Consider the following 27,210-nt stretch of genomic DNA (forward strand, 5'->3'; position numbering starts at 1 on the left):
AGCAGGAGGAGGAGGAGGAGACAGAGCAAAGGAAGAGGAGGAAGGAGGCAAGAGCAGGAGAGGAGGCCAAAGGGAAGAGGGGAGGAGGGGAGGAGGAAAGGGCAGAGGACAGAGGAAGAAAGGGAGCCAATCCTCGCTTCCGGGAACCCAGCATCTCCCAGGCCTTTGCATGTGGGCAGTGGAGACCACAGTGCAGGAGAGGAAGAAGGCATCCAGGAGGGCCTCACAAAACCACCAGTGAGGGGCCACTGCCAGGAGCCCAGGGCAGGGAGCACAGTCAGGGGCCTGCTGCCCAGGGGAGACGCGTCTTCCTGAGATGGCATTGAAGGATGCCTGGAGGGCACAGTGGGCAGAGGAGACAGCACAGGAAAAGGCACTGAGGCCTGCAACAGTGGGTGGCAGGGATGCTTCCCCCCCTGGGGCCCACATTTTCATCTATGAAACTCCCATCTCGTCTCCACCTGATGTAGTTTGGATCTGTGTCCCCACCCAAATCTCATGTCAAATTGTAATCCCCAGTGTTGCAGGTGGGGCCTGGTGGGAGGTGACTGTATCACAGGGGTGGCTCCTTCATGAATGGTTTAGCCCCATCCCCTTGGTGCTGCCCTCATGATAGGGCATTCTCGCGAGATCCGCTTGTTTAAAAACATGTGGCATCTCCGTCCCCACTTGCTCCTGCTCCCACCACATGATGTGCCTGCTCCCCGTTCACCTTCCACCATGACTGGAAGCTTCCTGCGGCCATCCCAGCCATGCTTCCTGTACAGCCTGCAGAACCATGAGCCAATTACACCTCTTTTCTTTATAAATTACCCAGCCTCAGGTATTTCTTTGCAGCAACGTGAGAACGGCCTAACACACCACCCATACAACACACCCGCCTGAGCATCTCCAGCTGCAACCCCAGGCTGGGCGCTTGGGGATGTGCGGCTTCATGAGGCCCCTGCCCACCAGCAGCTTGCAGCCTGAAAGAAGGGGTAGAAAATGAAATGAAGGAAAGCGTGCTCAGGCTGGTTTTGCTCTGCAAGGGAGTTGGGCAGTGGGACTGTTTCCAGAAGAGCCTTTGGGGTGGCTCAGTGGGGTGGAGGTGGAGAGAAGTGATAGGTGAGGTTGGGCCATGGGCAGGTACCTGGCAGGTCTGGAGGGCCTGGTGGGCATAGCAAGGGGGCTGCACATTCATCCCAGGAGCTTCAGAGAGCCCCTGAGGAGGCGTAAGTCACTGGATCAGGTGGGCCAGGAAAAACTTGGGGGTAGAGCAAGAAAAGGGGGCCACGGGCAAGGAGGCAGCAGCAAGAAAAGAGTCCCCATGATTAGTGTTGAGGTCAAGGGAGCTACAACCTGGACCCCGTGGTTCTGCTTCTGGGACCCCTCGTTGTCCTGTGATCTTGCCCTGTCGCCATTTGCTTTGTGACATTGTATTACCTTGTGAAGTATGTGATCTCTGTGACCACACCCTATTCGTGCACTCCCTCCCCTTTTGAAAATCAGTAATAAAAACTTGCTGGTTTTACGGCTCGGGGAGCATCACGGATCCTGCCGACATGTGATGTCTCCCCCGGACACCCAGCTTTAATTTCTCTCTCTTGTGCTCTTTCCCTTTATTTCTCAACCCAGCCGAGACACTCAGGAAATAGAAAAGAACCCACGTTAAACATCGGGAGCGGGTTCTCCCGATATCTCATGGCAGCCTGAGGAATGTGAGGTTGGCTAAAGTGATGAGGCCCAGAGAGACCAGCAAGAGGCCTCAGTCAGGCCCCCACCCTGACCCTGGAGCCAAGCCCAGGGTAACCGTTTCAAGGCATTTTGTTTTTCCTTTCTTTACCTATAGTTTCCAGATTTGCTGATAAGTTACCCAAAATGTTATCACAAGTTCCACAATGTGACCCTCACCTATTGTCTTCACGTATGTAGGATTTCTGATACAAAAAACAACATCCAGTCAATAGCTCCTGTGATTTTAATGAACCAATGTAAATTCTTGGTAGATAACTTAAGAACTTCCCCTTCTTTTTTCCTTTAAAACTTCACTTGTAACGGCTGCTAATTGGAGCATGTATTCAGGGCAACTTTAATTTATTTCTCTCTGGCTGCAGTCCTCAAACCTTGCAGTCCTCGAAACTCTACTTACATTAAATCTTGCCTCAGTCTCTTCTTTTAGGTTGACAACAGCCACTTGGTTAAGCAGTCACCACATGACCCCACAGTCCCACTCCCAAGTATCTACCCAAGTGACACGGAGACCTATGCTTCATGTTGACATGTACAAAAATGACTAAATGTATATGTCTATAATGGTGTTAAACCAAGTTCAGTCTAAAGTTGCCTCCTTACATATTTCAGTTTGGCGGAAAGGTTTTTCTGCACATCATGAACTATAAGAAGAGGAGGTGTAAACTGATCATAGCCCACACCTGCACCAATCACTGAGTTTTGGCCAATCAAATGTAGCCACTGTTCAAACCACGTTCAAATAAGGCAAACACTGAGCTGCAACCAATGCAGCTGTTTCTGTACCTCACTTTTGTTTTCCGTATTCCACCTTCCTTTTGCTGTCTATACATTTTCCTCCACCACGTGGCTGTGCTGGAGTCTCTCTGAATCTGCTGTCATTCTGGGGGCTGCCCGATTCATGAATCGTTCATTGCTCAATTAAACTCCTTTAAATTTAATTTGGCTTAAGTTTTTAACAATGCGATTATTCATAATTGCCAAACGCTGGAAACAACTCAAACGTCCTTCATCAGGAGAATAAACTATGGTAGCTCCACACAATGAAAATGTGTTAAGCAATAAAAAGGAACAAATTCCCGGAACAAAGAGATGAATCTCAAATGCACGATGCTAAATGTCAGACGCCAGACTCAAAAGGCTGCACATTGTGTGATTTCACTGCAGACAAAAAATAAGATCCCAAACCCCCTGAACAGACTGAATGGACCCCCTCTTGGCCAAGGGGACCCCAGAAAAACCTGAAAAACTGCATGCTTGGCCATAGCAGGAAGGAAAGTCACACATACCTTGCTATAACCCCTCCCTTTTGGAGTTTAGACACAATTGACCAGCACTAATGATAAAATAGAGACAAGAAGGCTGACAAAACAGACGCTTTATGGCAATAAGATACTCAATTATAAACAGAACCTAAGGCTAAGCATGGCAAGGCCACTGCTGCGGGAAGCCAGGGACCCTGAACAGAGAGACCAGCTGAAGCCGCAGCAGAACATAAATTGTGAGGATTTCATGGACATTTATTAGTTCCTCAAATTAATACTTTTATAATTTCTTACACCTGTCTTTACTGCACTCTCTGAACATAAAGTGAAGATTTCATGGACACTTACCACTTCCCCAATCAATACCTTTGTGATTTCCTATGCCTGTCTTTACTTTAATCTCTTAATCCCATCATCTTCGTAAACTGAGGAGGATGAATGTCACCTCAGGACCCTGTGATGATTGCATTAACTGCACAAATTGTTTGTAGAGTATGTGTGTTTGAACAATATGAAATCTGGGCATCTTGAAAAAAGAACAGGATAACAGCGATGTTCAGGGAACAAGGGAGTTAACCTTGAACTGACTGCCGGTGAGCCGGATGGAACAGAGTCATATTTCTCGTCTTTCAAATGCAAATAGGAGAAATATCCCTGAATTCTTTTCCTCAGCAAGGAACATCCCTGAGAAAGAGAATGCACCCTGAGAGTAGGTCTATAGACGGCCCCCTTAAGGTGACCGCCTTTTACGGTTCAAGCTGAAGGGATGAAATAAGCCCCGGTCTCCTGTAGTGCTCCCAGGCTTATTAGGACGAGGAAATTCCTACCTAATAAATTCTGGTCGGACAGGTTGTCTGCTCTCAAACCCTGCCTGCTCTCAAACCCTGATAAGATGTTATCAATAACAATGAGTGTCCGAAACTTCATTAGCAATTTTAATTTCGCCCCATCCTGTGGTCCTGTGATCTTGCCCTGCCTCCACTTGCTTCGTGATATTTTATAACCTTGTGAAGTATGTGCTCTCTGTGACCCACACCCTATTCATGCACTCCCTCCCCTTTTGAAAATCGCTGATAAAAACTTGCTGGTTTTTACATATGATGTCTCCCCCAGACACTCAGCTTTAAAATTTCTATCTCTTGTACTCTTTCCCTTTATTTCTCAAACCATTTCTCAAACCAGCCGAGATGCTTAGGGAATAGAAAAGAACCCATGATAAATATCGGGGGTGGGGTTTTCCCCAATAGGCCACACCTGCAGACCATCAATCTCGCTACGTAGCATCCTTAACTTAAAACGTTGTGCTGACTCCTAGTTTTAGAAAGAGCCTTTAACCAACTGCAAATTACAGAGTCCCTGAATCCACCTATAACCTGTAAGCCTCCTCTTCCAGACATGCCACCTTTTTGGACCTAACCCATGTGTGTTTTCCATGTATTGATTTAGGTATTTGCTGTAGTTCTTGTCTCCCTTAAACATATAAGACTAATCTGATGCCTCAGGTACACTGTCAGGACTCCTTGAGATCCTGTTTCCACCAGCCAGGGTCATGAAACTGACCCAACAGTCCCATAGGCAGTTTTTAGGATAAACACAGAAATTGACCCTTCTGGTCTTAAAGCTTGAAACTTTATATGCTTCTTTCCTCAGGAAAGGAACCCCAGACCTCTCAAAAAGTATCAAAGAACTGAAACTCACCAAATCACTGCATCCAATGAGACTCCAGGCCCTCATTCATTCACCACAATTGCTTCCTTACCCCTCCAGAGTTCCTGTTTTCTTATCCATTGTTACATTTCTTCCCTGCTATCTAAACCCTTAGTTCTAGTCAGTCATGGAGATGGATTTGAGACTGAGCCCCAGTCTCCTCGGCTGCAGCACCCGATTAAAGCCTTCTTCTTTTGCAATACTCCTGGTCTCAGTGACTGGCTTTCTGTGGGGTGAGCAGCAGGACCTAGACTGAACCTGTGGCATTTTGGTAACAGATTTTGGTTCCCTGACAGGGAATGTATTGCTCGTGGATCAGCTGCTGAAGGCCTGAAGTCTCAGAAGCCCTCCTAAACAGATGCCAGCCCAATTTTGGCTGGAGGTGAGTATCCGTCTCTTTCTGGACCCTCTGCTACCAGCTCCAGAAGCATTCCTGATTGCCTCAGAAGCACTGTCTTTGAAATCTGACATCTGCATCAAGATAGGTGAGTGTCCTTTGTGGGCCCAAACAGCAGGATCTGCTCCTCTCAATTTGGGACATTTTTAAAGGAAATTCCATTTGTGGTTCAACAAGCCCAACTGACCAAGAGAGGAAAGCACCACAACTGTTTCAGTATGGATAGTCCTGGGAGCTTGTTTGTAACTGTGTGTTGTGTGTGTGTCTGGGAAAGTGAGTATCCTTTGTGAGTGCCAGACAGCAGGATCAGCTCTTCTTAATTTGGGAAATTGCAAAGGAATTTTTGTTTGCAGAGTGACCAAGCCCAGTCGATGAAGAGAGGAAGCACCCCGACTGTTTCAGTTGGGACACTCTTGGGGCTGCTTTCTTGCTGCAGCAGTTGGATTGTCTTTTGGTGATTGTTTGTATGTGTGCCACAGGAAATTAAAATTCAGAAAACTGATAATCTTTTGTAATACTGTTTGGCCCCAATATTCTTTGGAATTCAGTTTACTGTTCAATGGGAAAGCAAGATGGAGTTCCGTGTGGCTTTTATGTTGTTTTGTTTTGTTTTGTTTTGAGATGGAGTCTTGCTCTGTCACCCAGACTGGAGTGCAGTGGTGCCATCTCAGCTCACCACAAGCTCTGCCCCCCAGGGTTCACGCCATTCTCCTGCCTCAGCCTCTTGAGTAGCTGGGACTACAGGTGCCCGCCACCACACCCAGCAATTTTTTGTATTTTTAGTAGAGATGGGGTTTCACCATGTTAGCCAGGATGATCTCAATCTCCTGTCCTTGTGATCCGCCCACCTTGGCCTCCCAACGTGCTGGGATTACAGGCATGAGCCACCACACTGGACCTAAGCAGGACTGGGCCGGATTAGTCTGTTTCAGGTGATGTTCTTCTGGGTTGCTGTTTGGCCCAAGTGCTCTTTGGAGTCTGGGGAGGTATGGCCTTTAAAAATCAAACTGCTGACCAGGCACAGTGGCTCACGCCTGTAATCCCAGCACTTTGGGAGGCCAAGGTGGGTGGATCACCTGAGGTCAGGAGTTCAAGACCAGCCTGGCCAACATGGCAAAACCCCACCTACTAAAAATACAAAAATTAGGTGGGCATAGTGGCATTCACCTGTAATCCCAGCTACTCAGGAGGCTGAGGCAGGAGAATTGCTGGAACCCAGGGGCAGAGGCTGCAGTGAGCCAAAACTGTGCCACTGCACTCCAGCCTGGGTGACAGCAAGACTCCACCTCAGAAGAAAAAAAAAAAGGGGCCAGGCACAGTGGCTTATGCCTGTAATCCCAGCACTTTGTGAAGTCAAGGCAGGTGGATTACAAGATCAGGAGTTCAAGACTAGCCTGGCCAAGATGGCAAAACCCCATCTCTACTAAAAATACAAAAATTAGCTGGGCGTGGTGGCAGGCACCTTGTAATCTCAGCAACTCTGGAGGCCGAGGCAGAGAATTGTTTGAACCTGGGAGGTGGAGGTTGCAGTGAGCTGATATCATGACACTGCACTCCAGCCTGGGCAACAGAGCGAGACTCCGTCTTAAAAAAAAAAAAAATCAAACTGCCATGGAAACTGCTTTACCCAAAAGTTTGGTCCACAGCCTTCATTGGATTACCTATTGAGGCTAACAAAGTTCAGCCATGTAAACAAATTTGTAGACCGGTGAGTTTGTATTGCTATCTCATGGCAAGAGTTCAAAGGTAAAAACTATTGAATCTGTGTCTGTGTGTGTGTGTCTGTGTGTGTGTGTACAAAGGTAAAAACTATTGAATCTGTGTCTGTGTGTGTGTGTGTGTGTGTGTACATGTCTAGATGTGTTTATATATATACACTTCTTATATGTTGAGTCTACCAAGTTGGTTTATAAAAAAAAAAGAGCACCCATAAATTAAGTAAGTCCAAGCAATTTTCAACTCATAAATTAAGTAAATTATTTAATTAGGTAAATTATTTACTTGGTTTTCAATTTCATTAATTAAGTAAATAAGTCCAAGCAGTTTTCACGAGACTTAAGTAAATCTTCACTAAACTAACTGGCTTTGAAATTATAGGTAAAATAGGCTGGGTGCAGTGGCTCACGCCTGTAATCCCAGCACTTTAGGAGGCCGAGATGGGCGGATCACAAGGTCAGGAGATTGAGACCATCCCAGCTAACACAGTGAAACCCTGTCTCTACTAAACATACAAAAAAAAAAATTAGCCGGGTGTGGTGGTGAGTGCCTGTAGTCCCAGCTACTCAGGAGGCTGAGGCAGGAGAATGGTGTGAACCCAGGAGGCGGAGTTTGCAGTGAGCCGAGATCATGCCACTGCACTCCAGCCTGGGCAACAGACCGAGACTCTGTCTCAAAAAAAAAAAAAAAAAAAAAAAAAGAAAAGAAAAGAAAAGAAATTACAGATAAAATAAAAATAGAAGTATCTTCAGAATTGTCAGCATATATTTTTATCTGGGTTTTATATTTGTCTTTGCTAGATATTTTGAGATATCAGGGTTTGGCACAGAGGTTATAAAACTATAAACCCAGCCAAAACAAAATTATCTTTCTGTGAATTTTTTGATAAGTATGACTAATTTAATGTTGTTGCTTTAATGAAAGCAGCTGAGTCTTCTGAGTTATTGGTGAAAATACCCATGTAGTTAACTTTAAGGTTCTTATTTAGATGAATACCTAATATTTACAGGTTATAAAATGGTTAACAAGGAAATAAATGATACATAAAAATCTAGATAAATTGCTAAAAATAAAATGTATTTATATACATTATGTAAGTGCTATAGGTGAACTTTTTGTGTAATTTAAAACCTTGTAATTATTTTTCATATTCATTAGATACCCAAGTCATTTCCAATTAAGAAGAGGTTATGGTATGGGGAAATATGTTTCTAAAAATTGTGGAACTGTTATCTATAAAATGCTAATATCTGATAGTTTAGGATTTCTTGCTTCCTAGGGTTTCACTAAAATGTAAGGTTACTAAGAATAAAAATTACAGTTAATTATAATTCTGTATATAAAATATACCAAAGATGTGCTCTTAGTGAGAAAAAGAAGAATTTTGTCCAACTCAAAAGTTATCTAAAGGTTAATTCAAATTATAGACTTAAAAGGTTATTTATGAAACAAAGTAGAAAGGAACCAGTAAGTAGGGAAGAGAGATGTGAAGAAAGTTACGGATATGAAGATGTATTTTTTTTAAGGAAGGTTATAAAGAAAAAATAATTTTTCACAAGAAAGAAATCTTGTATGGTAAATTTTTGTCCTAAAATGATTGGTTACTTAAAAAAGAAAAGAAAATTTAGGAAAAACAAAGTCCAAGCATGTCACAGATGGTCTGTGTAAAGCATATGTAGTTTTTTCCTGTTTCTCTGTGTGTCTATTTTCATGAATATGCAGAGAAAATAGAAAGTTGAAAAAGTTTAGATAGTAAAATATTCTTTAAAACCTGATAGAACATTGGAGAAGTTTGGCTAACATCGCTCAAAGTTAAAGGTCTTACTCTTGATGAAGTAAATTAAGAAATATTGTCATTAAATACATTAGCGGTTTAGTAATTTTTTTTTTTTGAGACAGAGTCTCACTCTGTTGCCCAGGCTGGAGTGCAGTTGCGCAATCTCAGCTCTCTGCAAGCTCCGCCTCCCGGGTTAATGCCATTCTCCTGCCTCAACCTCCCGGGTAGCTGGGACTACAGGTGCCTGCCACCACGCACAGCTAATTTTTTGTATTTTTTTTTTAGTAGAGACGGGGTTTCACTGTGTTAGCCAGGATGCTCTCAATCTCCTGACCTTGTGAACTGCCCATCTTGGCCTCCCAACATGCTGGGATTACAGGCATGAGCCACTGCACCCGGCCAGCAATTTTTTTTTTTAATAAGAGTTAAGCATGAAGCCAGATTTACATGGAGCCAAATATCATGTAAATACCTACATTGCTTTGTTTCACACTGTATTTGCTTTTCTGCATAGATAGGTACTTACTGGTCATGTGCCTGAAGTGAATTTCTTTTTTTTTTTTTTTTTTTTTTTTTGAGACGGAGTCTCGCTCTGTCACCCAGGCTGGAGTGCAGTGGCCGGATCTCTGCTCACTGCAAGCTCCGCCTACCGGGTTTACGCCATTCTCCTGCCTCAGCCTCCCGAGTAGCTGGGACTACAGGCGCTCGCCACCTCGCCCGGCTAGTTTTTTTGTACTTTTTTTAGTAGAGACGGGGTTTCACCGTGTTAGCCAGGATGGTCTCGATCTCCTGACCTCGTGATCCGCCCGTCTCGGCCTCCCAAAGTGCTGGGATTACAGGCTTCAGCCACCGCGCCCGGCCGTGAATTTCTTAATAGCACAAAACGTATAGTGGTGTTGGCGGCCTTAAAGACATTAATTTGTGTGCAAGGAACAAAATATTATGTGTTCTTTTAGGCTCTGGGTAATACTATAGCATCCAAGGTCAACTGATAACTGAGTAGGAGAAAGATCTGGGATTGGTTTCCTGTTTACTTGTTTTTGCTTTTGATTTTCAATTATCTGCTCTTTGTTCACCTTTGGGTTTTACATATATATATATATATATATATATATATATATATATATATATATAAAAGTAATGGAAGGCTTTTATTTTGTTCTGTGAATAGTCACTTTATTTCTATGTATTTCTAACAAGTCATCATTTGTTCTATTTATTTAGAATTCCTAAGCTACCTTTGTCAAGCCTGCAAAAATTGATAGAGCACACCAGCCAATTAAAATGTGGTTGATTTTGTTTACCTTGAATGATCTGGAGAAGACTTTGTTTTACAAGTTCTGAGCAGAAATAGTACATACACTATTTTTGTTACTTGAAAAAGTAGGTGAGAATAAAAATGTTTAAATGTTATTTATTTCCAAGGTCATTAAATTCAATCCATTTGAGGTGGTTTCCAATCTTTCCTTTAAGTAATGAGAAAAAAAAAAAACTGTGATGTGGGTACAAAGTTTTAATGTTTAGGAAAGATTGGCCTTGTCCTTAGAGAAATTATATTAATTGGGATTTTTCTCAAACTAATTTAGTTGTGTTCACCATTATTAAAACTAAGTGACATTCACTTGAATTAAGTAATGATAATTAAAAAGTGAGAGTTTCTAGTGATTTTTGATCCTAAGCCATTTATCACTGATGGGCCTTCATTTGTGTACTCACAAAGTATGCACAAGTGTTGCACTGGTTTGAAGATTTTAGTGGTGCAAGTTACCTAATCAGTTGTCAGTACTGTATCTGGAAACCAATCTTGTAAATATGTGATGATATCCTTTTAAAATAGCTGAAAATAAGTTATACAAAACTTTCAGAACCATATATTAAGATGGGTGTGCTTGTTCTTTGTCACTGTTTTGTTATATAATATTTAAGTGAAAGGAGATTAAAGAAAAGGAAATTAATATTGAATTTACAAAATTGATGTTTGTGTTTACCATCATTTTAACCCATTTCCCATTTAGGAAAAAGAAAGTGCAGCTCGCTGCCAACACTCATTTAATTTTACATAAACATGCTCTTTGAGGGTGAAGCAAATCTGATTTTCAATGTAAAAATAAAATTAAAAAACTCTTCTTGGGGTTATTTCTAAACAGAACTTGCCTCTAATCCTAATGTATATGATGTTACATTAGGATTAGAGATGAGTATTCTTGGGGCAAACAGTAAATAGGTTAAATAATGGAAAGAAAAGTTAGTTGTCTTACTTTGGTAAGTTTAGCATAGGACTTACCACACTTTGATGTTTTCGGTCACAGTTCTGTCCCTAGAACGCTAGCAACTAGACATATGCAGTGAGCAACCTAACTCTTTAATACAATGGTTTAAAGTACTGCAGGCAGTAACTCAGACACCAAATCACAGTGTTTTAATTTGTAATATATTAGAGGGAATGATAGGACTTTCTGCAGTATAAATATCCTATTGAGTAATCCTTATGCTATTAAGTTACAGGGCTTTGAATCCTGGGTCTGAAGAAGGCACCAACCCCTGCTACATCTTTAGTATTGACACCATTTGAAGCCTCATCTTTAGACCCAGGAGGAGACAATCAAAATGAACTGCTTTCATGAGACACAGGGCCAGAAATCAAAACTGTTCAATCCCTCTAGGCCCAGGGACTATTGCAGAAGTGGTGGGTGCATGAGATTTTAAGGGCTGATTTTGAGAAATAGTATTAGTTCAGAGTTTTTCTATAAATTAAACATTAGTATCAAAAGTGCACTAATGCAAGACCAGTGTCTGGGCCCATGTGTCAGAATAACATGGTTTCCTTGGAGCACTGATCTGGTCTTTCATAGAAAATTATAAAAGATTATAAAAAGTATATAGAAATCTTACCTTATGGTTAAACTGATTAAAATTACATAGATTTGTTTATAAGGCTTTATTAAAATCAACTTTAACATTAATAATATACCATACAAAGGTAAAATATGGTTTTCTCTTTTGAAAATTTTTTCATGTAAGAGATGAGATTTTTGTTTACCTTTTGAGTAAAACTACAGAATAAAAAATAGAGGGAGAGAGGGAGACAGATTTAGTTGGTCTCATGCTGTGGTTTTTTGTTTTTGTTTTTGTTTTTTTTTGAGACAGAGTCTCACTCTGTCACTCAGAATGGTGTGCAGTGACACAGTCTCGGCTCACTGCAACCTCTGTCTCCCGGGTTCAAGTGATTCCCGTGCCTCAGCCTTCTGACTAGCTGGGATTACAGGCATGCGCCTACGCCTAGCTAATTTTTGTATTTTTAGTAAAGACAGGGTTTCTCCAGGTTGGCCAGGCTGGTCTCAAACTCCTAACCTCAAGTGATCCACCCGCCTTGGCATCCCAAAATGCTGACATTATAGGTCATACTGTCTTTTGTTTAGGTCTTATTGTTCAGGAAACTGAGTATGCTATCAAAGAGAAAATGTTTTTGTATTATAATTGTGGCTAAATACCTGTTTTATAGTAACTTGTGATCCTATTTTGTGACATCAAGTGTCTTAAACCTTAAACAGGCTTTTCAGCAGCAAATTTTCAAGTTCTAAATTCAGTAATTTTGTTCTTAAATTAACTTTTTTTGGATATTAGGCTTCCTGAAGTCCAAGAGAGACATATTAGGCTTATTTGTTATATTAGAATTACACAGGAAGCATTGTAAATTGTGAGGTAGTATTTAACTTTCTTTGGGTTATATTTATATACATATGTTATTAATACATGTTCCAGGATTTATGACATTCTTGAAATTCTAATATGTCTAAATATATGTTGTCAGTAATAATGATTATTATGTTATTATTATGTTAAATTGTTATATGACACAGAAATGAACAATTTCCTTGTCATCTGTGTCTTTGACTATGGCTGCCTTAAGACTTCTGTCATCCACAATTGTTGTTTTGCTTTGATCTTTCTCAAAAAAGTGACTTATAATCAGCTACCATCCAGGGCTTGCTTCTTTGGGAGAGTTCATGAAAAGGACTATTGAATTCAGGTTTCTACTAACTTTGGAGATTGTGCCATTGGATGGCAGAGAAAACTTCCACTGCACTAATTGGAAGGCTGATGTGTTCATACACTTTGCTAATCCAATATGATGGAGAGCAGGAGTTGATTGCATGGAGTGAGCTAATGGAGGACTGTAATACTTTTTATGTTTTTGTTTTTGTTTTTTTTTTTTTTTTGAAATATTGCTGATTCTTCTTTTGTCTTTCAGAGTCAGGATAATTTTTTCTTTTGAGCTATTTATAACCTTGAAATATACTTTAAGTGTACGGAGTATACATTTGTAAACAAAATTTGAGTCATATTTCTCTGCCTAATTTTTCCAGAATTTTTAAACTATTTGTGAATATTCTTAATTCATGGCAATGTGTTAGTTTGCGTATGTTTAATAAGAATCTGTTTTATTTTATAATGGGACACAGTTGGAGGTTATTTTCCCAAGGCTTTGACTGAAATGGCCTTGTGAGAGGTTCCAGTGAAGCCAGTTCAGGACAGCCTATGTGAACCATGGATCTTGCTGCACTTTGTGTGGGTAATCAGGGCACTAGAAAACTGATGCTTATTTTGCAAGTAGGTTGTCCTACTGTGATTTGTCTTTGATGCAAGTGGGGGAATGGAAAGAGAAAGATGGTCTTTTAGAAGTAAAACTCTATATTAACCTTTGATTCCTAAGTGACCACACGGTCACCCATGGTATGGAGCTGCCCACAATGCCTCTCCTCAGCATGGAGCAGCCAGAAAGATCCACGACCTGATTCCCCATTTGAGGAACTGATAAATAAAAAGGGGGCACTGAAACAACAGCCCAGTAATCCTACAGAGAGTTGTTTCCAGATAAACATAAAAATTGATCCTTCTGGTCTTAAAGCTTGAAACTTAAATTTGTTTTATCTGAGTTCCTTCCTCAGGAAGACCTTCAGGACTCTCAAAAAGTATCAAAGAGCTGAAACGCAGTCTCAAAAAGTATCAATGAACTAAAACTCACCAGACCATGGCATTCAATGTGATTCCAGGCCCTTTGTTCACCATGATTGCTTCCTTGCCTGTCCCAAGTTCCTGCTTTCTCACACATTATTACATTTTTTCCTTGCTATATAAACCCCTACTTTTAGTCAGGGAGATGGATTTGAGATTGAGCTCCCATCTCTTCAGCTGCACCTGCCAATTACAGCCTTCTTCCTTGGCAATACTCATTGTCTCAGTGATTGGCTTTCTGTGCAGGAAGCAGAAAGACCTAGAGCGAACCCCTGGTGTTTCAGTAACAGCCACTCATATTGGCTCAGAATAAACCTCTCTAAAATATTTTGCAGAGTTTGTTTTTTTCTGTTGACACCATTAATATGGCATTCTCTCAAGGGCAAAATTCTAGGCCAAAATAAGATCAGCCACAGTTTGTTGGGAGGAGACATTTATTACAAAGGCCATGGCAATATTTTGGGGGTGATGGAACTTTTTATATCCTGACTGCAGTAGTAGTTTCACAACCCCATAATTGTCAAAACTTTCAGAACTATATATTTAAACAGGTGAATTTTACTATAAATTATACTGTAATAAAAGGGGGAAAACATCTGTATTTGAAAGACTAGGCGTGTTATCCATTTAAAAAGGCACATTTCAAACACTATGTGTACAGTGATCCAGTTTACATATTTAAAAACAAACACGTGCATTTCTTTAAAGAATATATAATGATTTGCTAGTATCCCTCTGGGGAGTAAAATACGAGGAGGCTTTTATTTTCTATCTATACCCTTATTATTGGTACCATTTTAATCATTAAAAGTAAAAAAGCTGCTTGTAGTTAAATAAACTTCCCCAGGACCTAAATATCTTTTTGTCCAGTGGCCTAGACACACACAGCCGCTTTGCCCCCAACCGAGCACATGGCAGCCCCCTCACCTGGAAGAGCCGTGTCTTCATGTACATGGTGCCATAGCCTTCCCGGTGGCTGAGGTAAAATGTGCCCGTGAAACTGGAGCCATCTGGCCACGTGTAGGTACCCAGGCCATGGCAGTGGTCCCGGTAAAACTGCCCATGGTATGACTGTGAGATGGAGAAGTTGGTGAGAAATTGCTGCTCTTCCAGAACCTGACGGGATGCCCTGGAGGCCAAGCCACCATGCCTGGTTGGCAATGAATGGGGACCACCCGGGGCTGTGGCAGAACTCAGGGGTGCCTGGCATGCAACTATTAGAGTTGGCACCTGAAGCACCTAGAGGGATTACCAGGCAGTCAGCCCGACAGCCAGGCTCCCTCTCTGTCTTCTCCTCAAGTGGGGGACTGTGGGGAGGCTTAAAACTGCCTAGACGTCCTGAGTATGAGAGCACAGACCTGTCTTCTCCTGGTGACCTTGACCTTAGGTTTGGGGGGTCCTGTCCCCACTCAGGACCCCCAAGCTGCTGAGCTCCCTGCCGGGTTCACAGGTGACAGGCTGGCCCTGGAGGTTGGCTTTGGGCCCCGGTGGGCACAGGGCAGGACCCTGATTTATACCTCTTCATCAATGGTTGGACACGTGAGCTCCACAAACAACAGGGGTGAGTGTGTCAGAGACTACCCCTCTACCAAGGCCCCCGGAGGGAAACAGAATGTGACATTCATGACAAGGGCTTCCAGCCAGGAGACCCTCATGCTGAGTGCCAGGCACCACATTTTTCTCAGAAACAGGATGGGCCTGGAGTGCACACACAGCCATCATGCTCACAGTCCACCCAGATCTGATCCCAACGTGTAGGGCATGGCAGTTTTCACAGCTTAGTTAGTGTCCCTTCCCTTTCTTCTGACAACAGATACCCTCTCCCTACAGAGAGGATTCCCCAAGGGACCCAGCCCCAGAGCCTGGGCCAGGCCTGGCCATCCAGAGGATGCCTTACCCTTGCCCCACCCTTGATGGATTTGACCAGTTCATGCATCCCCAAGCTAGACCAGCATCCTGCTGGGGCCTTTCTCTTTCCCAGGGGTGTTTGATGCCACGCCCAGGAGCTGGGCAGATGGAACAAGGTCAGTCTTAGAACCCCCTCGTGGAAATGGAAAGAGAGAGGGCCTAGTTAGATCATTAGAACCCTGGATCCAGGCAGGCCTGAGGCTACCTCACCCCTGCACTTTCCATTACAAGCGCCAACAGAGGCCTTTTCAGTTTCAGCTGCATTGAATGTGGGCTCAGGACCTAGCCTGGGGGTGCAAAACTTGTTCTCATTTTGTCTTTTAGAACATTCGCTGCCTTCTGCTTAAGCCTAGACACAGGCAGTTTCACCAAGGTAAACATACGAGTTGCTATGGTAATTCATAATTTTAAAACGTTTGCCCAGAATAACAACTTACCTTCTTACGTCACAGCTTCCCAAACCTCATCCTGCGGACCCTAGCAAACCATGGGTGTGATTCTGGAAGCTAGGAAAGATGCTTTTCTCTGGACATTTCTCAAGAAGGAAAGACTTTAGCCTAGCATCCTTCCTACTGATGGGCCTAAAAGTTCCTGTCCCATCACTCCTGGAAGGAGAAAGGCCAGCCACCAGAGGCTCTGGGCGGGGAGTCGGAGAAAGTGTGGAAGCAGTTACCTCGCCTGTGGGCCAGGAGAATTCGCCATATCCAAGCTTCATGTTCAGCCCAAACTCCCCTCGGTACATGCAGCCATCCTGCCACTCCTGCACACCCTGGACGAGCTGGATGTAGGCCTCCTTCAGGTCCTGCGCCCTCAGCGGGCCCTCAGATTCCTCCTCTTCCTTCTCAGAGGATGCTGAAACATCCCTGAAAGGACAGGAGCAGAGGGAGGGAAAAGCAAGATGGCTGCAGTGCCTTCAGTGAGTGCTGAGCACAACCCCTGAGCACAACTCAGCATCTCATTTCATCCTACAGCCCCGGGACAGGTGTTGCTGCATCCCCATTCCATAGGAGAGAAAACCAAGGCACAGAGGGTACAGCGATGGCCCAAGGTCACAAAGGAAGTGGAATGCATACTAAGGCTGCCAATGGTTAGGGGAGATGCTGCCAGGCCCATTGGCCTGTCCAGCCCAGGCCTGCTGGCAGCATCTCCTGAGATCGACGGCCCTCTGTCCCACTCCAGCTGCCTGCAGGACATGAGTGCCCACAGCAGGGTCCTCATTCAAGGGCCAGCAGTGCCAGCCCCAAGCTGGACAGAAAGCAGACTGCCCATACATGTGGACCCATGGAAGGTCGGACGGCATCTTGAGAGGCAGCCAGCTCATACTAGGGTGGATGGGTGGACAGATGGATGGATGCAGGGCTGGGAAGTATGCTGCAACACAGGGAAGCACAAACCAGGGTGGATTTGCCGTAACTCACAAGGCGTCCACAGATGGATGGGGCATGTCAGATCCCCCACAAATGGACAAGGTGTCTCAGACCACCACAGACAGACGGGGCATCTCAGACCACCAAAGACGTGGTGCCTCAGACCACCAGACGGACAGCGCCTGAGACCACCACAGATGGATGGGGTGTCTCAGACCCCTACAGAAGGACAGGGCGTCCCAGACCAGCACAGGTGGACGGGGTGCCTCAGACCATGAAAGATGGATGGAGCATCTGAGACCCCCGCAGATGGACGGGGCATCTCAAAGGGCCTTCCGTTCTCAGCTGTGCAGGGCCAAAGTCCCTGGCCAAGGTGCCGGCAGTGTCCCTGCCTAGGGAGGGTCCTCTTCCTGGTCTGTGGAGCTGCCTTCTCATTGTCTCCCCATATGGTAGTGAGAGAGGATGGGGGAACTGTGGGCTCTTCCGCTTCTCGTAGGTACACTCATCCCATCATCCCATCATGGGCTCCATCCTCACCACTCCATCTAAACCCAGCCACCTCCCAAAGTCCATTGTTGGGAAAAGGGCTTGTGGGAAAAGGGCTTGTGGGGTGCCTGTATAAACTGGCCATGAAAATATGGGACAATAAGTTGTGGAAAGCCACAAGAGGCCTCTGAGGAGGAAAGCCTCCTAATTGCCATCATGTTCCCATGCTCAGAGCAAGATCCTGTCTTTTATCTGTAAACATGGTGTTCAAGGAGAAAGACACTCCTTTGAAGCACTGGAATGTAGACAGTCGTGCAGGCTCCTAGTTAAGCCCGCTCCCACTAGCTACTCTCCAGTAAGTTAAAGATACGTTGTTTGGGCACAAAGGAGATTCATTTAAACCACTACTGCTATAGATTATGCGTATGACGCACTGCCACCCTTTTACTGTTTTGCCCTGAACATCTGCTTCTCAGATCTAAGTGACTATACTCAATAAATAGGGTGGAGACCAGAGCTCTGAGCCTTTTGCGGCCTCCATTTTGCAACTGGCCCCCTGGCTCCCCACCTTTCAACTCTTAACCTGTCTCTTTTCAATCCTTTGTCCCCACCAGACTTTGGGTACCCTACGGGTGGTGTTGAGGCTGGTCCTCAATACCCATCACACTGGGCCAGGGCTGGGACTGAGTTTTGGAGACCCACAAACAGGGACAAGCACGATGGGGTGACAGGGACCTCGTGGGATGCTGCAGTGAGGCTCCGGGGCAGCCCCTGGCTCAAAGCAGCCCTTGCTGCGAACGACAGAGCTGTGAAGATGGGGGCAACTCGGGAGCCCCATCTCGGGAGGGAAACGTTCCCTCCGTCCACTAGGCGGCGACACGGGTGGCAGAGTGTTCAGGCAGGGACAGGGGAAGGTTCCCATTACCATCTACTGTCGTTTTCCTCAGTGGCTGCTGATACAGCGTTGGGGCTTTCGGATTTCTCCAGAAACTAGTTTCTCAGGGAGTAACACAGTTCAGCGATTTTTACTGCTTGCCTTAAGGAGAATCCCGGCTAAGCCCAGGCCCCAGGTCAGGGTCGGACCTCCCTGCCAGAGGGTCCCCCGCACCTTGTGGCGAAGACAGCGTAATTCTCCAGCGGCCCCAGCTCCTCGGCAGCAGAGGTCTCGCCGCCCTTCCCCTCCAGCGGGCGTTGGGGGCTGGCAGCCCCGGAGACTTCGTGGTCTAAGCTAAAGGAGGCACGGCCCCCTTCCATGTCTGTGGTCTTCCAACCTGGAAGCAACGTCAGGACCGCACATTTGCCCCCAGGGCTCCCGCCGGGAACTCGGAGAGCGCCCGAGGCCCCGCCCGCAGCCCCTGCGCCTCAGAGAACCCCAGACCCTCCCTGAACCGCGCCGAAGCCTGGGCCGCCACCCACCGGCCCCGGGCCACCATCCCTGGGAGTCCTCAGGGAGGCCAGTCGGAACCATGGGCAAACTTCGCCCGCGTCCCCAGGTGTCCCTGTCCCTTCGTGGGCGGGAATCACAGCAAGGGCGGTCGCCGTCACGTGGCCCGCGCCCACTATCGTCCAAGGAGCGCCGCTTACAGCGGGTCTCAGCCACGGGCCTCGGAAGCCAGCGCTCGAGGGTGGGCTCGGGAGACGCCGCGCCCACCTAACCCCACACCCCCAGCCCTTCGGCCCCTCCCCGGGGTGGGGACGGCGAGCCTGGCCCCCACCCGCCGCCTCACCGAGCTCCGGGATCCCCCTAGCCCCGGCTCCCAGCGCCCCTGCCGAGGGACCGCACCAAGCAAGGCTCGGAGAGCTCGCGTCGGACAGCACGGAGACCGACGAGACCGCAGCCGCAGCGGACGCCGGCGCTCCCGCCCCGACTACTCGCCAGCCCTGCGCCTCCGGAAAGCGTCGCGTTTCCCTGGAGACAGCCCCGCCCCGTGCCCGCGGCCACTCTCCGGCTCCACCAATCCCCGCGCCAGGACGCACCGGCCCCGCCCACGGGCGTGCCCGCCCTCTGTGACTTCAGCGGCTCAGGTCCCGGCCGCCAGCCCGGCCTGGGTCCCAGCCTCCCGCTGACCCAGTCAGCCCCTGGGCTGAGTGCCCCTGGTAGAGAAAGCGCTAAATTCCCCCAACACTCCCGTGAAGGCGGCACGGGGAGCGCGGTGGGACACCTGAGGAAACTAAGGCCCAAGTGTTAACTTGCCCTGATCACCTGGCACGTGGAGCCACAGCTTGATCAAGCCCTGCCTGATTCCAGCCCCAGCCTTTGTCCATTCGGTAAATGTGGAGGCCGCAAGGGGAGCTGGAGGCCTGCGGAGGGAACGAGATGAGGGAGGCCGCAGGAGTCACCGCAGAGAAAAGGGATTGGCTGTCTTGGACCAAGGGTCTTAGGGAAGGTCTGTGGGAGAGAGGATTCCTGATGGGGCTTCACAGGATGCACAGGAGCTCTCCAGGCTACAGAGCGCATTTCAGGAACTGGACTGGAATGTACACAGGCACCACAGTGGGAAACAGCTAGGCCTTCCTGGAAAGAGAGAGGCTCTTGGAGGGGCAGGGCTTGCGTTTCTCAACACAGACTGCCTCTGAGAACAGGGGAGGGTGTGTGAAGAGCCGATGCCCTGGCCCTCCCCACTAACTTTCCAGGGACTAAGGGTGGGCCAGGATTCTGTGGTTCTAGGGGCACTGCCTCCACATGCCAGTGCCTGTCTCTGAGTTCACTTCTCTCTACAGTAAAATCTCATACCACGACCCAGTACAAACAACTCAGAAAAATGTTTCATTAAAAGTTCACCATACTACATGCATGCAATCCAATATTTTCATGTAGTCTACTATTTCTCTGAAAACTAAAATGCTTATCATGACCCACAGAATTGATTTCACAACCCACATTAGTTGTGAATTACAACTTGCTAAGGAGTCAGAACCAACATGTAGAAACGCTCTGTTCTTAGCAAGTACATTCTGGTTACACTGTTGGGGACTAGCACCAAGTCCAGGAGACAGAGGCTGGCCCAGACTGTGTGTGGCAATGAGGTGCAGAGACATTTAGGATGAATTGGTTCCCAATCCATTAGCTTAATGGTGTGGGAGCATGATGGTTCAAGTAGCAGGCTTTGGAGCAGAAAACCCACCTCAACCATCCTCCAACCATAAAGGGTGATGATTCATGAATCAGTCCACAAGGAGGGACTTCAGGTTTTGTTTGATTCATTTAAGTGGCCCAACAGTCCAAGGTCCAAGGCATCAAGGACCTTGGCTCTCCCATCTCCTCTGCTTTCACCCAAGGCTGGCTTCCCCTTATGGTCATGAGAGAACAGAGGAGCCTACCAAAGTGCTCTCTCCTCCATGGGTTATTAGACACCAAGCCCATTTCCAGAGCAGTCACAGGAGTGTGCCATTTACTTTTGGCCAGAGATAGGGCCAACTCCTAGAAGGCGGAGGGAAACAGTGTCCCAACCTAATCAATGGCTCCCATGAACTATGGGGAAAAAAAGGGAATTCCACTCCTTCTCCATCCCAGGAAAGCTGGAGTCCTTCCTTAGGGTGGAGGAAGTGGGAAATAGATGCTGTTAAGACCTGCACGGAGGTGATGTCTGCAGCTGCAACCAGTGAAGACCTGGCTGCAGACATATTTGAGTCTTTAGCTCAAGAGTGAACCCCAGGCTGCAATAAAGATCTGACAGTTACCAATGCTAGATGGCTGATGGAACAAGGCAATGAAGATAACCCCGAGAGAGACTTCTAAAACTGATACTTCAATCGCTAAATGTCTGCAGGGCTGTGAGACAGTTGCTTTTCACTGTATCCATTCCCTGAAAATTACCAGACGTCAGAAAAATTGAAGGGATCTTAAATGGCAACTTAATGGTCATTAAGTGATATTAAATTGTTTAAAGTTACAATGCTGACCCCAATAAATTACTGAGATAGAGAAAAAGGAATAGTGTGGTCTACGAAGAAGTCATGAAAATAGAAATTAGTTTTATGAGCCATGTGTAACAATACACAGAAAAAAATGCACCAGTTACAAAGCGGGTCACAAAAAGGAATAAACGTAAAGCCGACAACGCAGTCACTAGAGAAAGGGGAAACACACGGGAACCACGCAGCTCGCCGTCCACAGGCACGGGGCAACCACGGGGCCCTAGCCGAACGACGGGGGCACGCAGTGGGCAGGCCCCGGCGAGCCACGCCTCCGCGCCAGGCACCGCAGTAGAGCGGACAGGGACGCCGCACGGCGCAGGCGCGAGCCCAGTACCGCAGGCCGCCGGGGCAGGGAGGACGGAGCCTGAGGACAGCGAGCAGGGGACGCAGAGCGGTCCAAGGCGCCGGAGCCCTGGCGAGGCCCAAGCCTTCTGCCATGCCCCGGCCCCCACGAGGCCCAAGCCCCCTGCCACGGCCAGGCGCCCACGGGAGGCCCAAGTCCCGGCCTGGTCCACCTCGGAGGCCTCTAGCACCCGGGGGCGCCCGGCGGCCCGCCCGGCTCCCACAAATAGACTGCTGGGTGGGTGCCTGAGCCCCAAAAATAGAGCCTCAGGGCGGGCGCCCGAGCCCCAAGCAGACTCTTCGGCGGGCGCCATGGAGCCGGGAGACGCGGGGCGCCGCGTGACCGCCTTGCCAGTGCCGCCGCCGTTCGTGCGCGTGGCACCCTCGCTCTTCCTCGGGAGCGCGCGCGCCGCGGGCGCGGAGGAGCAGCTGGCGCGCGCGGGAGTCACGCTGTGCGTCAACGTCTCCCGCCAGCAGCCCGGCCCGCGCGCGCCCGGCGTGGCAGAGCTGCGCGTGCCCGTGTTCGACGACCCGGCAGAGGACCTGCTGGCGCACCTAGAGCCCACGTGCGCCGCCATGGAGGCCGCGGTGCGCGGCGGCGGCGCCTGCCTAGTGTACTGCAAAAACGGCCGCAGCCGCTCGGCTGCCGTCTGCACCGCCTACCTTATGAGGCATCGAGGCCTCAGCCTGGCGCAGGCTTTCCAGGTGGGCGGGCCTTTAGGGGACCGGTGCTTCGAGAGGGGCGTGTCTTCCGGGGACGGGTTTTCTGGGCGTGGCGGGCTTCGGGATTGGGAGAGGTACTTCCGGGAGGGGCGGGTCTCTCTCGTAAGGGCGGGCTTAGGGAAGCGGAGAGGCACTTCCGGGTTGGGCGGGGCCCACTCTTAGAACAGGGCCCGCTTTGACACTTTCTGGCCATTAGGGCGACTTGGGGTTATTCAATGCACTTCTTGTTTGCAGATGGTGAAGAGCGCTCGCCCGGTAGCGGAACCCAACCTGGGCTTCTGGTCTCAGCTCCAGAAGTATGAGGAGGCCCTCCAGGCACAGTCCTGCCTGCAGGGAGAGCCCCCAGCCTTAGGGTTGGGCCCGGAGGCTTGAAGCTTGACGCTTGAAGGCCTACTGCCTGGAGGAAGGATGTTCCTGCACTGATACTGGAGGCTGGTCTTTACCCTCCTTCCTCACTGTCACATCGAGTTTTCCTTTTTGTGTGGGTGTGAAACAGTGCTTTTAATTTTATGTCTCTGGCTGAGCTGATGAACAAATTATCTTACAGACACAAAAAGAAATACATTTGGTGAAACACTGAAGACAAATTAAGAAAAAGGAAATAGGGGTCCTCCATTATTTATACCCCAGAATCTTGAGTGTTTGGGAGTGCCAGCGCATTCTACCAGTCTCAGTGAAGGACATGAGTACAGACTACAGTCATCAGAATCTGAGTCATAGGTGAAATCAGGAAAAGCAACTCTTCTTGCGTTTATTTTTAGTAGTGTCATAAGAATGGACTGGTTCTTCCTGCCTGACCACAGATGCTTCTGTTTGAGAAAATGCATACCCACGTGAGACATTTAGAGCTACAGCGCTGTTGATGAAGACATTGTTGAAGGGCAACTTGGGGGATTGGGGAAATACTCTCTTCACCAGCCCCTCTGCAATAGAGCTGGAGCCGTCCTATAGGAGTTCGGACAATTACGGACATCCCTTTTCTTTCTTTCTTTTCTTTTTTTTTTTTTTTTTTGTTTGAGACGGAGTCTCCCTTGCCCAGGCTGCAGTGCAGTGGCGTAATCCCGGCTCACTGCAACCTCCGCCTCCCGGGTTCACGCCATTCTCCTACCTCAGCCTCCCGAGTAGCTGGGACTACAGGCATGTGCCACCACACCCGGCTAGTTTTTTGTATTTTTAGTAGAGACGGGGTTTCACCATGTTAGCCTGGATGGTCTCAATCTCCTGACCTCGTGATCCATCCACCTCGGCCTCCCAGAGTGCTGGGATTACAGGCGTGAGCCACCGTGCCTGGCCTCCTTTTTCTATTACTAGAGAACTCCAGGACATTAAGAATTTCAAAAGCGAATTTTTCTCCCATAGCTTCTATGGTGACAGAGTATGGTGTTCCTGTAGTGAAAACAAAGCCAAGTTTTTTTGCTCCTTTCACTAAAGCTGCTTCATCTGGGGAGGAAGCCTGGTAGATTACATATTTCCATCTCTCTCAGGGATAACAGTGTGGCATGCAGATAACAGGGTAAGAAATTGTTCTATATAGTTTTCTGTGGGATGGCCATTCTCAATGTTCTCAAATAAATTGTGGTCATTAAAATGTCAGGGCTTGGATGGAAGAAGGTGTTGCACCATAAATTACACCTGCAGTGGTACACTTCTTAAATCTCTTAATATTGCAAGTGAGTGTTCCCATTTTATCAGAAAATAGATATTTTACCTGCTCAAGTTCTTCACTGAGATTGAATGTGCTGACCATAGTGTGGACACTATTTAGTTTATAATGCACATCTTGATCCTAGTTTATAAACTGGGCCTGAATATATTTCACAATTTCCATAGTGACCAGCAGACTAATGGGGATAAGGTTCTGTTATACAATGATGAACACCAGTATGTCAAATACAATGCCGTGAGCTGGAATCTTCTTTCAGGTACCAAATGTCACCATACTTTTTATTCCATAGCACGGCTCCCACACAGCTCACCATGGACATGACCAGAGCAGCAGGAACCAAAGGGAGACCCACACATTGTCACTTTCTGATCTCGAGGTGATTTGACAGAATTCTGCAGGAATTTGGTTTCAAATGCAGTGTAAACAGCTATGCCAGTGATCCACTGAGCATTTCTTTTTTTTTTTTTCTTGAGACAGTCTCACTCTGTCAACCAGGCTGGAGTGCAGTAGCGCCATCTTGGCTCACTGCAAGCTCCGCCTCCTGGCTTCATGCCATTCTTCTGCCTCAACCTCCTGAGTAGCTGGGACTACAGGCACCCGCCACTACGCACGGCTAATTTTTTTGTATTTTTAGTAGAGACGGAGTTTCACTGTGTTAGCCAGGATGGTCTATGATCTCCTGACCTCGTGATCTGCCCGCCTCAGCCTCCTAAAGTGCTGGGATTACAGGCGTGAGCCACTGAGGATTTCTAAACTGTTTACCTTTTTTTTTTTTTTTTTTTGAGACGGAGTCTCGCTCTGTAGCCCAGGCTGGAGTGCAGTGGCCGGATCTCAGCTCACTGCAAGCTCCGCCTCCCGGGTTCACGCCATTCTCCGGCCTCAGCCTCCCGAGTAGCTGGGACTACAGGCGCTGCCACCTCGCCCGGCTATTTTTTGTATTTCTTAGTAGAGACAGGGTTTCACCGTCTTAGCCAGGATGGTCTCGATCTCCTGACCTCGTGATCCGCCCATCTCGGCCTCCCAAAGTGCTGGGATTACAGGCTTGAGCCACCGCGCCCGGCCAGCTGTTTACCTCTTAACAAGACCTGGTCAGGCCCAACTGGAACAGGGCTTTTACCACTTAGGCCGCAGCTCAGCTATTGAAATGATGATCAGGTGCTTCACAGTCTGTTTTTCCAGATAGGTCTAACAGCTGGTTTTCTGTTTGCATTTCAGCTGTTTCCGGCAAAGCCTGCCATGTCTTACATTTGTCTCTTTCCAGATTAGATGTTGCTATATAAACACATCGACTGAGGCTCACTGGAACACATCAAGACTGTGTCTGCAGGAAGGAGCTCCCCGTTCGAGGCCTTCACAGTGTCACCACATTCACCTCTTTCCACTTAATCATGTGCCGTGAATCCTGTCGTAACAGTCTTGTGTTCCTTAACTATTTTGTCTGCATGTCATTTATAATGTATAACCTCTTTAATGTCTGAAATCATAAGAATAATCGTCACAGGTAAGAGGGTTGTATATTTCCCATTGGAGACACATCTGGAATTTGCTGCAATAAAGTAATAAGAAAGCATTGGCAGCTTTGGTAAACTGCAGATTCAAAAATTGAGGGAGAAATGGCCACACACTGTACTTGACTGTACATATAATTGTTGACTATGGGTTGCAGAAATTTCTCTCGAGCATCATCACCACTTTTGCTCAGTTATCAGTAGTAACAGCAATCAAAACTAAAACTGCTCCAGATGCCTCTCTAGGAAGTATGGTTTTCCATCCTTCCTACTGCTTTCTTCACAAGAGAATCCTCCACCTCAGTGGCAGGCTGAAGGGCCCGGTCCGCGGTCTTGCTGCCAGTGACCTCCGAGCTCCATGGTCCCGCTGCCCCATGGCCGCCCAGTGCACCTGCCTCCACACTGAGTTTTCATTTTTCCCAGTTAAGCTCTATCTTCCTGAAATGCAGCTCAAGAGGGTCTCTGTCCCCTCCTGATGGTGGGGCAGGGGTCTGTGCGTCAGACTGCACAGACCCCTCTACCACCACGTGCTCCGTCCTCTCCCTGTGGTCAGCTCAGCTTATTAAACAAGCCTTGGTAAGGAAAATCTAAACCACTTATGGAACTGTGGGCGGAAAGAAACTGAATGCAGGGAGAAGGCTGGGGAGCCAAGGACAGGAGATGGGACATAGGGGAGTCACAGGGACCTGCCACCCAGATCCTCACTGCCTGATGTCCTGGCTCTGGAGGATGCCTGGAGGTGCCAGCAGAGCCTCCTGCCCACCAGCTGCTGAAGCCACAGGGCATTTCCTTCCTCCCACCTCCCGGACCGCTCGCTGCTCACATCTTGGCACCACACATGGGAAGCCCCTACTGTGACAGGCAGGGGAGAAGGAGGCTGTGCTGACGGACGGCCCGGTGAGGGAACCTGGGGGGCTTTCAGCATCTGCACCCCTCTCCTACTTTGACCTGTTTCACCAACATTGCACCCCAACCTAAAGTCACATAGCTACTGTCAAGCCCGCAAAGGCTGCCTCTCCCGCCTTGGGAGGGTGGAGCCCCATAAGCCACCACTGGAGGCATCCGAGCATTGTGATTCCTTCTCTAGTTCAGACACAACCTCTCCTGGACATCCTGTGGCCTAAAGACTATCCTAGAATCAACACTCCTTAAATAAGAGTGGGGAAAGAAAAGGAAAATGTGTGTAATACATGTGAATCACAGATAATGTAGTCATTGGTTAATATATGCACATACATGTATGTATATTCTGTATGTGGCAATGAGTAAAATACTGTGGTTGGTGCTTATCTGCCTTTTCCAATACTCGTTCCATGTTCTACCCTCAGCCAGTGCCTAAGCTGCTTGTGGCCTTCACCTGGTGGCGTGACTTGATCCTTAATTTTTAAGGCCCCAGGCCCTGCGTGGCTGCCCACACAGGTGCTGTGGCCTCTGTTACCTGTACTGCACCACCAGAGGGAAGTAGGAGGCACCACTCTCCCTGGCCCCCAAGCCTCACAAAGCCCCATGCCCACCTGCCAGAGCCAGTCCTGTGTTGTCTCATGCTTCTGTGGCTGGGCCGTGTCTGAGCCACCCTCCCAGTGAGACCCGGTTGTGTTCCTAAGCAAAAGCATCCCACCTGGGGACCGACCAGCTCTGATGCAGCAGAGCCCAAAGCTGGGGGGATGGGAAGCACGATTTTGTGAG

General features: G+C 47.5%; 2 protein-coding genes across 20 annotated transcripts in view; one reads left to right on the plus strand and one right to left on the minus strand.

Moving 5' to 3' along the window:
• LOC105473787 (ankyrin repeat and MYND domain containing 1) overlaps positions 1-22,585 on the minus strand; it is a 94,261-nt gene extending 71,676 nt beyond the window's left edge. For 14 of the 18 annotated variants that reach the window (XM_011727828.3, XM_011727825.3, XM_071073725.1 and 11 more), the window contains exons 1-4: positions 19,095-19,564; positions 18,476-18,638; positions 16,188-16,377; positions 14,534-14,677 (exon numbers count right to left, since the gene is read on the minus strand). In XM_011727828.3, the coding sequence (XP_011726130.2) occupies positions 14,534-14,677; positions 16,188-16,377; positions 18,476-18,621 (480 nt within the window). In that variant the 5' untranslated portion in view covers positions 18,622-18,638; positions 19,095-19,564. The other 4 variants (XM_011727826.3, XM_011727820.3, XM_011727821.3 and 1 more) reach the window with 3 other exon arrangements.
• On the plus strand, positions 21,593-25,586 carry LOC105473788 (dual specificity phosphatase 28). 2 transcript variants are annotated; one of them, XM_071073728.1, is made up of 3 exons: positions 21,593-22,332; positions 22,585-23,863; positions 25,278-25,586. In XM_071073728.1, exons 1-2 carry the CDS (start codon positions 21,940-21,942, stop codon positions 22,720-22,722), a joined length of 531 nt encoding a protein of 176 aa, XP_070929829.1. In that variant the 5' UTR covers positions 21,593-21,939; the 3' UTR covers positions 22,723-23,863; positions 25,278-25,586. The 2 variants fall into 2 exon arrangements, with proteins under 2 accessions (XP_070929829.1, XP_070929830.1); XM_071073729.1 differs by having other exon boundaries at positions 25,283-25,586.
• Positions 25,587-27,210: the final 1,624 nt, after the last annotated feature.

Source organism: Macaca nemestrina, chromosome 11, assembly GCF_043159975.1.
Source record: "Macaca nemestrina isolate mMacNem1 chromosome 11, mMacNem.hap1, whole genome shotgun sequence".
NCBI lineage: Eukaryota > Metazoa > Chordata > Mammalia > Primates > Cercopithecidae > Macaca > Macaca nemestrina.